The 12,881-nt window shown below is 41.6% G+C and overlaps 1 protein-coding gene across 2 annotated transcripts in view; it reads right to left on the bottom strand.

The window, feature by feature from the left end:
* npas3 (neuronal PAS domain protein 3) overlaps positions 1-12,881 on the bottom strand; it is a 247,642-nt gene that overhangs the window by 103,254 nt on the left and 131,507 nt on the right. For both annotated transcript variants that reach the window (XM_076108652.1, XM_076108653.1), the window contains exon 4: positions 10,774-10,853. In XM_076108652.1, the coding sequence (XP_075964767.1) occupies positions 10,774-10,853 (80 nt within the window). The remainder of the gene's footprint in view (positions 1-10,773; positions 10,854-12,881) is intronic.

Here is a 12,881-nt window from a genome sequence, read left to right as displayed (position 1 = left end):
TGATGAACTTGTGCTCTTTAGCGGTTTAGTTACATCTATTCATCCGTACAGATCAACGTCATCTCATCACGTCTTTTAAGGACATTCTGCATTAACCTTGTGAAACGGCTTTTTATGTGTCATTGCAGAATAAACATGTTTAATAAACACTTAAGTAGGTCTAGAAAAAACAGCAGGGAAGGGCTCTAAAGAAGTAACATATGCACGTAAACAACCTAACATAAGTACGAAAAACACATTAGAAAAGGTCACTCACGTAACTGTAAAGTCACCAACATGTTTGGTTTCACGGACACTGATCTCCTGGGTTTAAGTCCTGTTTTTCCTAAACTTAACCAATTGGTCTTGTTGCCTAAATCTCACTCTCGTTTTGTAATGTCGTCCCAAAGAAATGTCGTTCCAAGCAACAGGAAATAAATGGACCATTCTTGTCCCTGCATTTCGTGCCTATGTTAAGAACTGCCATGAGACTGTGTTGGACTCAATATAAATGGTGAATCATGACTTCCTTATTATTTAATGTAATATTTTGTGTCTTTTTCTTTTTTTAAATGTTTAAAAGAAAGAGCTATTATAATTATAATATAAGACAGAACAAAGACTGCTGAATTGCAGGTGTCTGAGCTTCCTTGAATGCATCAGCAGAATGACCTTTAACGGTCCCTGCTTGTAACAACACAATAAAGACGAGTAAAGTCTTTACCGCTGGTTTTTATAGACATGAACTGAAAGCAACACAAACTAAAGTAGATCAGCTGAGACATCTTTAAAACCAGGTGTCTTTCAGTGACTTCCTGCTTCTCCTCACCTCTTTCCACTTCCTCTCCAGTAATAATCCCCCCCTTCACATCTCCACGTCAAATTCTTTACCTACGGTGACACTCATTGGTTGACAGCTTGATTGACGGGCTGACAGGAAGTGGTGTCGTGTCTGCTGTCGTCTTTAATTTCCCCCTCATCGCCGTGACAGTGCGCGGGGCGCCTCACATCTGTCTGTGAGGCGGTCGGTTAACAGCTGCAGGTGAAGGACTCAAACGCTCCGCTCGTATCAAACACGACGGTTTGCTTTTGCTTTTTTTCTTGAAATTCATATGTTTTTTATTCAACATGTAACCTTTAAACTGGGACTGATTTGATTCAAAGAACACAGCTGACACTTTTGGATTTAAAGCAGCTGAGAGCGGTTTTATAGCAAATCAGCAAATATTTTCACAATTCAAGTATTTTTCTTCATATTCTTTTGCGTCTAAATCTTTGATCAAAGCGAAGAGAGACGGAGAATAACAAGCAAAAATGTCTCGACGCTGGAATCTATGGAGAGCCACCAGAATGAAAAACAAAGTATTTGTAGTCTCTGAAATAATTCAGATAAATTGTGAAACTTAAAGCAAAACCATGCTGATAAAATACTGTCATGCACTTTGTAAAGTCCACGTTCCCTCAGCTCAACAGCTCAACATGTTATTTTAATAAATCCTTTATCAGACTGCGAGGCTGGTTTGTTATTTCTTACACCTGTAGTTTTAGAAATATGATCATAGATGTGAAGCTTAATCGAAATATCTTTTTTGAATGAACATGTACAGTACTGCGTGCATGTGTGGTCAAACAGGTGTGTGTGTGTGTGTGTGATCCATAACCTTCGTGTCATGAGTGAGTAATGCTGTAATGTGTGTGTGTGTGTGTGTGTGTGTGTGTGTGTGTGTTACGGATGAGAGCCTCTGAACAACACTGGAGATACTTTCCATAAACCATCTATTAAAGCAGGGCGGGGCCCGTCAGCTGCCATCACTCTGACTCTGTGTGTGCGTGTGTGTGTGTGTGTGTGTGTGTGTTCAGTAGGGCGGGGGGTCGGCACTCGATACCGTTAAACCCAGTGACATGTAATGTGGACGTTTCTCTGGTCAAACAATATCTGCATTTGATCCATTTCTAGAGACAAATAAATCTGTATGATTTTGCTGACAGCCAATCACCACCAGCGTTCTGAGATTCAATTCTTAGACGCGTGATTGGTCCACTGCAGCTACGACACATACAGTCTGTGATGTGGTGAAGTCGAGCGAAGCAGATTTTATGGAGGTGGAGTCGGCTGAGACGCCACCAAAACACGGGACAGTGTGTCTAAAGTAACATAATGTGATGGTGGATTCTTACACAACTCATGTAGAAAAAAAGAAAGATAGCATGAAGTACTCTATACAGTATCACTTTAAAAGGTACTAGTAGTGTTACTGGTATTTTAAACAATACCCAGCTCTATTTTTCTGACACCTGGAACTGCAAAGAGCGTCAATTATGAATTGTTAAACCATAAAAGTTGTATATCTGTAAAACGAGTCAAGAAAAGGGTCGAAGGGTCATTTAAAGTAAAGTCAAGTATTTAGGTCCTGACTTAAACTGAAACATAAGTCTTACCTTTACCCTAAAAACAAATCTTAACCTTCAAACTAACCTCTTCACACCTCAAACAAAACATCCTCACGCTTCATAAAACATTTCTCACTTTCCCAGATGTCCAAACTTTAATTTCCCAAAAAAGTGTTTATGTTTCATAAATATCTCGACTTCCTGAAATCATATTTCTGCATTGTGGAAAAATAAATGTGTCCACTTAAAAAAAAAAAGTAGAGACGAGGTGCTAAATCATGAGCACGGTTCAAAGGCTAAGCTACGATCATGGGGGACACGGTGCAGGGGAAATGGGCGTGGCTTCTGCTGTCGTTGAGCCAAAGGGGAGGAGCAAACAAATCCTACTTACTGTAAGTATATTTTGATGCTAATACTTTTGTATTTTTACGCAAGTGACAGAGTTTTTCTACGCTGTTGTATTACTGCTTTTACTTAAGTAAAGCCCGTTAAAAAAGCCTGTTGCCTCTCTCGTTCTGTCCATTATCGCCCCACGTCTTTCCCTCTCTTCTTGTCTCCTTGCCACCTTGTCTCCTTCTCTTGCTGCACATCGACAGGTCGTCCTTCGGCAAGCTGTGTGTTTGATTCTCACACAAAACAACAAACAGGCTGTGTGTGTTTTAACAGGTGTGCCCCCCCCCCCCCCCCCCCCCTCTAGATGCCAGGTGCTCAGCCAGCCCGTCACAAACACACAAAGAGAATCTCACACACTTTCTTCCTCTTTGTCTTCACTCTCTGACTTTGCTTTTAAACACACGCGGCATCTTTCTCTTCATCAATCACTCTCTAATTGTTCTCACTGTTTGGACCGACACAGTTTACTTCATCACACCCCCTCGGTTTAATTAGTGTCCGTCTGTCCGCCGCCTCTTCAGCTTCAAACGCCACATGGTGGTTTTTTTTAAACACCAAACATCAATCTGCTCTTTAATGTCCCCCCTACCCAAAAACACCAACACTTTCACTTCATCAGCAACAACTAAACTTTCATCTACTTCCTGTCCTGCTCGACTTAAAGGTGCAGTACGCTGATTTGTTGAAGGTGAGTATTTATTAACAAAGTCACGGTGTGAGTTTAATCCAGGCCTGGGACGCGTTTAGCCTAGTTTAGCACAAAGACTGAAAGCAGAGGGAAACAGCTAGCCTAGCTCACATTCCGTGCCCCATTGAACTTAGTTGTTGCTCGCAATTTTTTTTCCGTCCTCGTTTCCTTGATCCTCCAGCTTGAGGGACGTCACAATTACAAAAATGCATCTGAAGGAGCGAGGAGGCTTGCCAGGAGGAGCTATGAGCTATTATAAAGTGACAGAAAGACGCGCTGGCCGTGATTACGCCATTTTCTGATGCACCGCGAGTTTAAACTAAGCTTTAATCTGTCTGCTGCTTCAGCACCACGGACAGCGCCGTTGATGTATCAACACATACACACACAATTAGGCTGCTGATATTCAAGAGACATGATCAGGGTCATACATTCTTACTGACCAGGAGGCAACCTCTGGTTCTGAAGAGAAGCCGATGCCGATGCCGAGGGCAGGGCTACACAGTGATTGACAGGTCTCTACCAGAGACGTATACCGCATCTCTTCATGACTCCAATATGGTCACTTCCTGTTCACTGGTTGCAAAAAAAAAAAACATGGCGACGGCCAAAACGTTGAACTCGAGGCTTCAAAACGTCCACAAACCGATGCGAGACGTCCAGGATTAGATACTGAATTTGATTAAATGCTGAACCTGAACTCAGACATCATTTGCTGCCTAATGAAGATAACGACAAGAGCCAAATCAAACCTCACATCGTCCCTTCAGAGACACGCCGTCCATCTTTTTTTTCTCTGCACTGATCTATATAGATGAGTAATAAAGTTCATACAAATACAAGCTTCACTCATTTACTCTCACTGACACACAAACACAGAGCAGCTGATACCTGACAGGAGAGCACACATGGAGCTTTACACACTGTTTACTCTCTCTCTCTCTCTCTCTCTCTCTCTCTCTCTCTCTCTCTCTCTCTCTCTCTCTCTCTCTCTCTCTCTCTCTCTCTCTCTCTCTCTCTCTCTCTCTCTCTCTCTCTCTCTCCATTAGGCGTTATCAACCTCTCTGGCCTAATCTCTCTGAAATTAGTGTCTGGTCTCTACCACCTAAGTGACTGGCTGGCATTCATTAGCGCTGCGTTTTAGCCAAATCAATCACGCCGCGCCCCGTCTGCCACGCTTTCTTAAAATGTCATCCTCAAACTTCTCACAATCAATTAAGCGGGAGATTAATGAGGCCAATTTGTCGCCAACACGTCGGCCCTCCGTCTCCGCTGAAAACACACACACATATAAATGACACACACACACACACACACATTATTTCCTGTAGGAAGTGTGTTTATCCTGAGGACTACAAAAAAACTGCAATTTAAATCAACACAGAGGGGACTTCCTGTTTGAGGCCACGATGATAAATTACTGATATAATTGATATTACCAGAATGTATAAATCATGAAGGATTGTCTCGATACTTTGTTCAGATATTTAGTGACTTCTTCGCTGTGAGGAGAGCAGACGTAACAAGCTTTGACCTTTTCATCATTAATCTAATAATCTCTTTGACATTGATTCATCATTCTGTGGCTGCCTGAGCACTTCGGCACACTTCACTTTATATAAAACAAACTCAAAGAGGAGAATAGAAAAAAAACAGGTGAGTCATTTCTCACTTTGTATACTATCGAGGGTGAAGTTTTACAAACCAAACCTTTACTTTTTCAGCCCGTTCTCACTCGCTCCTCCGCGTCGTAGACGTTTTACGGCTGGAGTAAATGAGGAAGTCTTTTTTTTTTCTTGAGTGTTCGTTCTCTTGACTTTTTTGCATCCAGTGAACAGGAAGTGACCATATTAGGACTGAGGAGGAGTGACAGATAAGCTGTATACGTCTCTGGTAGAGACCTGTCAATCACTGTGTAGCCCCGCCCCTAAAGCATACCCTGCTTTATGGTCTGTTTGACTCTAAATGGACCATAATTTACTAAATGAACGTCATGCTGTATTGAAGAAGACTTGAAACTAGAGATTGAGACCATAAACTCATGTTCACAATGTTTACTGAGGTAATAAATCAAGAGAGAAGTAGAGTCATTTTCTCATAGACTTCTATACAATCAGAGGAGTCGCCCCCTGGTGGACACTAGAGAGAATGCAGCTTTAATACATGAAGCATCGGCTTCTCTTCAGAACCAGAGGTTGTCTCCTGGTCAGTAAGAATGTATGACCCTGATCATGTCTCTGGAGTATCAGCAGCTTAATTGTGCTGTGTGTTGATAAATCAATGGCGCTGTCCGTGGTGCTGAAGCAGCAGACAGATTAAAGCTTAGTTTAAACTCGCCGTAGAGAAGCCGGTTTTAAGACACTTCAGCGTTGGCTTCACCTTTCAGAAGCAAGAGGTTGACATCAGGTAGAAACGGTTAATAAGCTCAACACACAAAAACAGCAGAATATCTGGGTGATTTAATCTATGCAGGCTACGCTTCACTTGGTCCCCACCTGGACACCCCTGTTGGCTCGCTGTACTGTAGTAATACATGTAATATAATAAAATGGAATATTACGCGGGAGGGCAACCGACCAAGCTGCTGTGTTTGACGAGTTCTGAGTGTGAACACGTTGGGTGTTTTCACTTTAAAAGCATTCCACTGCCGAACATGCAAAGATGCTTTTATTGTGAAGGAATGCAGTGTGTTAGTGGATCATTAAGTGCTGTCCTTCAATAAAAAACGGATCTTATCAAACCTGATATTGACATGTTGTTTGCTGTTTGGTCAGTTTTTAATACTGCAGGGAGGAACAGAAAGATTACCTTTAAAGAGCTAAATTTAAGGTACATTTCAAAACACACACACACACACCTCTTCCAGGTGAGGGGAGGCCCACATTATTCGTGTCACTTCCAATCTCACAGCTGCCTCAATCCGCCTCGGGATCTTCCTCGTATGGTTGTCATAGTGACTCTCCAGGGATTATAACAAGGTATTATGGGATGTCTAGTGTCTGGAGCTGCAGGATCAGGACACGGTGTTAACACATACACACACACACACACACACACGGCGATGCTCTCTGCTCAGCGCAGCGTGAGCCGATGCGCGGCGGCTCGGCTGTTCTCGCTTGTTCCAGCCTTGTGTTAACGCTCACACACACACACGCTCTCACACACACACACACACACACACACACACACACACACACACACACACACACACACACACACACACACACACACACACACACACACACACACACACACACACACACACACACACACACACACACACACACGGCTCGTGTTAACACTCACACATGACAACATGATGTGCAGAGCGGCGGAAGAGGAGAGCGGGTTGTCACGGCGACACGCTCGCTGTCTGCAGGATTAAAGCGAGAATGATAAAGAACAAACGCAACAACAAGGAGCTGTGATGGATGTGATTCACACGCTGCACTAATGCACAGCAGCATCTTCCTCCTCCTCCTCCTCCATCTCTTTCTTCTACTGATACTGACGGAGGGTTCACTTCGGGAACAGTGCCCTCTAGCTGTCGGCCAATCAGAGTGTTCGCACGGATCACGTTAGATGTTTAAACCAAACTCTTCACGGTTCATCTCACCGGTTATTTGTTCTGATGCTACATTGACTAAAGCTACTGTTGGTTCTGTTGTCTAAACCTAACTGCTGGTGGTTTTGTTGACTAAACCTAACTGTTGGTGGTTTTGTTGATTAAACCTAACTGCTGGTTGTTTTGTTGACTAAACCTAACTGTTGGTGGTTTTGTTGACTAAACCTAACTGTTGGTGGTGGTTTTGTTGACTAAACCTAACTGTTGGTGGTTTTGTTGACTAAACCTAACTGTTGGTGGTTTTGTTGACTAAACCTAACTGTTGGTGGTTTTGTTGACTAAACCTAACTGCTGGTGGTTTTGTTGACTAAACCTAACTGCTGGTGGTTTTGTTGTCCAAACCTAACTGTTGGTGGTTTTGTTGACTAAACCTAACTGTTGGTTTTGTTGACTAAACCTAACTGTTGGTTTTGTTGACTAAACCTAACTGCTGGTGGTTTTGTTGTCTGAACCTAACTGCTGGTGGTTTTGTTGTCTGAACCTAACTGTTGGTGGTTTTGTTGTCTAAACCTAACTGTTGGTGGTTTTGTTGACTAAACCTAACTGTTGGTGGTTTTGTTGACTAAACCTAACTGCTGGTGGTTTTGTTGACTAAACCTAACTGCTGGTGGTTTTGTTGTCCAAACCTAACTGTTGGTGGTTTTGTTGACTAAACCTAACTGTTGGTTTTGTTGACTAAACCTAACTGTTGGTTTTGTTGACTAAACCTAACTGCTGGTGGTTTTGTTGTCTGAACCTAACTGTTGGTGGTTTTGTTGATTAAACCTAACTGTTGGTGGTTTTGTTGACTAAACCTAACTGTTGGTGGTTTTGTTGTCTAAACCTAACTGTTGGTGGTTTTGTTGTCTAAACCTAACTGTTGGTGGTTTTGTTGTCTAAACCTAACTGTTGGTGGTTTTGTTGACTAAACCTAACTGTTGGTGGTTTTGTTGACTAAACCTAACTGCTGGTGGTTTTGTTGACTAAACCTAACTGTTGGTGGTTTTGTTGACTAAACCTAACTGTTGGTGGTTTTGTTGACTAAACCTAACTGCTGGTGGTTTTGTTGACTAAACCTAACTGCTGGTGGTTTTGTTGTCCAAACCTAACTGTTGGTGGTTTTGTTGACTAAACCTAACTGTTGGTTTTGTTGACTAAACCTAACTGTTGGTTTTGTTGACTAAACCTAACTGCTGGTGGTTTTGTTGTCTGAACCTAACTGTTGGTGGTTTTGTTGTCTAAACCTAACTGTTGGTGGTTTTGTTGATTAAACCTAACTGTTGGTGGTTTTGTTGACTAAACCTAACTGTTGGTGGTTTTGTTGTCTAAACCTAACTGTTGGTGGTTTTGTTGTCTAAACCTAACTGTTGGTGGTTTTGTTGTCTAAACCTAACTGTTGGTGGTTTTGTTGTCCAAACCTAACTGTTGGTTTTGTTGACTAAACCTAACTGTTGGTTTTGTTGTCTAAACCTAACTGTTGGTTTTGTTGACTAAACCTAACTGTTGGTTTTGTTGACTAAACCTAACTGTTGGTTTTGTTGACTAAACCTAACTGTTGGTTTTGTTGACTAAACCTAACTGTTGGTTTTGTTGTCTAAACCTAACTGTTGGTTTTGTTGACTAAACCTAACTGTTGGTTTTGTTGACTAAACCTAACTGTTGGTTTTGTTGACTAAACCTAACTGTTGGTTTTGTTGACTAAACCTAACTGTTGGTTTTGTTGACTAAACCTAACTGTTGGTTTTGTTGACTAAACCTAACTGTTGGTTTTGTTGTCTAAACCTAACTGTTGGTGGTTTTGTTGTCCAAACCTAACTGTTGGTTTTGTTGACTAAACCTAACTGTTGGTTTTGCTGTCTAAACCTAACTGTTGGTGGTTTTGTTGATTAAACCTAACTGTTGGTGGTTTTGTTGTCTAAACCTAACTGTTGGTGGTTTTGTTGTCTAAACCTAACTGTTGGTTTTGTTGACTAAACCTAACTGTTGGTGGTTTTGTTGTCTAAACCTAACTGTTGGTGGTTTTGTTGTCTAAACCTAACTGTTGGTGGTTTTGTTGCCTTAAAGGACTGTGACTTTAAAGAGGACAAACAGGAAGGTGGAGCTGTGATCTGGCTCTTGACTGTGATATGGAGCCTCATGTACTAATCTTGTAGAGAGAAGAGCCTAGAACAGAAGAGCTTTGGACACCACAGCAGGTGTTACATGCATCAACACATTAATTACAGAGCTTAGCTCTCCTCCATCTCTGCCAACACGACCAACATGTGTACAGCTGATATATTTAAGGCACATAAACATGCACACACAGCTAAAAACTCTGCTTTTCAAACTGCAGCTTGTTCTGACTTCTTCATATCTGTGAGCAACTTTTCTGTCAGGATCCCTCAACACGATAAAGGGATAAAACTACAAGGAGATTAGTACAGTGTGGATTATCACAAAGCGAAGGCTCACTAAATTCAACCAGATTATAATAATAATATTATTAATAATAATAATCAGGTGTAACAGAAACATGCAAACACACAATAATTCTAGGTTTAGTAATGCACAAACATCGAACAAGATTTACAAAATCCTCTCAGAAATGTATGCACACACACACACACACACACACACACACACACAGATTAGCAGCCTCTATCAGCTGTGCTATCGCGTCAGCCTGGTTGTGATGTTAAAAGCTCAGCCTTTGGGCTGTATGTTAAACAGATAAGGAGTGGAGCATGTTAGGGATTAAAACTACAAGACACACACACACACACACATTATATACACACACACACAAAACCCGAGGGAGCAGCGATAACCCTGTCATTATCATACTTTCATAATTCCATTTAATAATTCATTTTAGCCGCGGCAGCAGCTGGATGTTGAGGAATAATTGAAGTCGTCTGCGGTGAAAAATCTGCGGGTGAATTATGAGGAATCGCTGCGCTAATAATGTAAAAGGTACATTATGAGGAATAATTTAGCTTCAGAAAAGCTCAAAGGCAAATCAGAAGATACGATTCAGATAACAAAATGGGGTAAAATATAAATCCCAAAATTAATAAATGAAAACATTGACAGACCGATGTGCTGTCCGTAGAGACTTAAGACTAGAAAGAAGAATGTTACGACCTTAATCAAACTGTTGTTTTCTGTACGGTGGCCATTTTAGGACAATCTCAGACTATTGTATATACCAGTGTGTACACATACAGTAGAATGTATGTTAACGGTGAAAATATCAACATGATTACTGTTCATTTCACGTTATAAAATACCTGTGATCTTCAATGCAAGCTGCTCAAATAAAGTTATCTCTCTCTGTAATCTCTCTTATATGTATTCTTTTTTAAATACCTGTGATGTTAATAGTAACCAAGTAAAAAAATATGTAAATGACTGCGGTGTATTGTCCACAAAATGAAGGAGATGTGTGTGTGTGTGTGTGTGTGTGTGTGTGTGTGTGTGTGTGTGTGTGTGTGTTCAGTGTATTGATTCTGCATCATGTTGAGTGATGCAACCGTGCAAAAACAACTGGAAATTATTCATCAGAAACCAAAGGTACTGAAAATTTTACTGGATCAACAATGTGTGTGCGTGCGTGTGTGTGTGTGCGTGTGTGTGCGTATTCACTCAGCAGTACTGCAGTACACGTATACTGTGTACTTTATCCACATGCATTTCCAACCGTATTTCCAAACCTTAAACCCTGAACAGTTCCTACCTGTAAAATGTGGCTGCCCAGGTGAGGCTCGAAGATGTCCGAGGCGACGCTGGGACTCCTCCTTCTCTGGGCACCGATAGCTAAACACACACACACACACACACATGCATACACACACACAAGGAGAGAGAAAGCACAGGACAGGACAGAAGGAGACCGGTGAGACTCAGACACATTGATACGGGCAAAGCCACACACACACACACACACACACACACACACACACACACACACACACATACACACACACACACACACACACACACACACACACACACACACACACACACACACACACACACACACACGCACACACGCACACACACACATGCACACACGCACACACTAACGTTTATACAGCCTAGCGTGACAAACACACATGGCACAGGACAAGAGGAACCGGTGAATTCAGCTCTGCAGAACATTTCTTGAACAGTGCGAAGAGTTAGCATCGTTAGCCTCCTCACATAAAACCAACAGGAACCATTAGCCTCATGCTCATAACCAGCTGGTGATGCTAACACGTTTATTTAACTGAAGTCAACCAGCAAAAACTTTGTTTCTCAATTATGAGTTCTACACAAAAGACATTTTTAACAAACATGAGAAGATTTACATGCAGCTTTGTAGATTTGTTCCATTGAAGCTTCAAAATGATGGAAGCTGACAATTACGTTTGAAACTAAACCGAACAGAGAAAGTGTTAGAAACAAGACACAGCTTGTAGCCTTAAACATCTCTTTTGACCGTAGGAATCACAAGTTAACGTACATGAATGGTTGAAGAGTTTGACCTGATTATTTAGTGTCTCAGAAAAAAAAAAAAGGTTCTGACCCACCACTGTTTCTGGTTTTAGGTCTTTAAAAGTTGGTCACTGTTTGGGACAGATTGGTTTAATTTGGTTTAATTTGCACGATTCGGCGCATCGAGGCTGCGCATAAAAGTGAAGTAGAGACGCCGTATACGTCTCTGGTGTCGTCCTGTCAATCACCGTGTAGCCCCGCCCTAAAGCATACCCTGCTTTATGGTCTGTTTGACTCTAAATGGACCATAATTTACTAAATGAACATCATGCTGTATTGAAGAAGACTTGAAACTAGAGATTGAGACCATAAACTCATGTTTACAATGTTTACTGAGGTAATAAATCAAGAGAGAAGTAGAGTCATTTTCTCATAGACTTCTATACAACCAGAGGAGTCGCCCCCTGGTGGACACTAGAGAGAATGCAGCTTTAACACATGAAGCTTTGACTTCACTTGGCAGAACCAAAGGTTGCCGCCTGGTTTGACTCTCCAAATGTTTCTAAAACTAAACAGCCAATAGCAGAGAGGCTTAAGATAAGTCTCCGCCCCTGAGAGGAGAGTCTGAAGGCCAAGATACCAAACAGGGCGTCTCTCTCATTTAGTCTCTCTTCTTTTTTTTGTTTCACCGCTATCCCTTTTTATTATTCTCATCTTTCTATCCATCACTGTTCATCTCTAGAGAAAGAGCGAGAGAGAGAGAGAGAGACAGAGAAAGAGAAGAGAGAGAGAGAGAGAGACAGAGAGAGAGAGAGAGAAAGAGAGAGAGAGAAATGTTTTATAGCTTTCTAAAATTTCTCCCTGAGGGCAAAACTCTCTCTACAGAGAAAAACAGAGAGCACAACGAGAGAGAGAGAGAAAGACAGAGAGAAAGACAGAGAGAGAGAGAGAGTGTGAAAAATCTGCCCTCAGGTTAAACTGTCTCTCCCTCTCTGTCTCTCCCTCTCTGTCTCTCCCTCTCTGTCTCTCCCTGTCTGTCTCTCTCTTGTTCCCAAAAGAAGACAGAAACAGTAAGTGTGAGCAACATACAAAAAAATTTAAGAAATTAAAAAAAATTTAAACCACCAGTATTCAGTCACATAGTATTCATGTACGTCATTTGTACGTCATTAAATAAACGTAAAATATATTAACATATCAACATATTGAGCTTCTTTGTACACCTGAACCCTAAAAGCATCCAAAGGATTATTGGATTCTCTGAAGAAGGACAACCGGCCAATCAAATGGCTTCTTTTTGTCTTCTCTACGGACAAAGAGTCTCACTGCTTCTAGACAGATTCAGACAGTGAGACGGTTTCAGAC

Source organism: Anarhichas minor, unplaced genomic scaffold, assembly GCF_050575085.1.
Source record: "Anarhichas minor isolate MPS153535 unplaced genomic scaffold, ASM5057508v1 ptg000040l, whole genome shotgun sequence".
NCBI lineage: Eukaryota > Metazoa > Chordata > Actinopteri > Perciformes > Anarhichadidae > Anarhichas > Anarhichas minor.
Note: the sequence above shows the minus strand (reverse complement) of the source record. Positions and strands in the feature narration are given on the sequence as shown.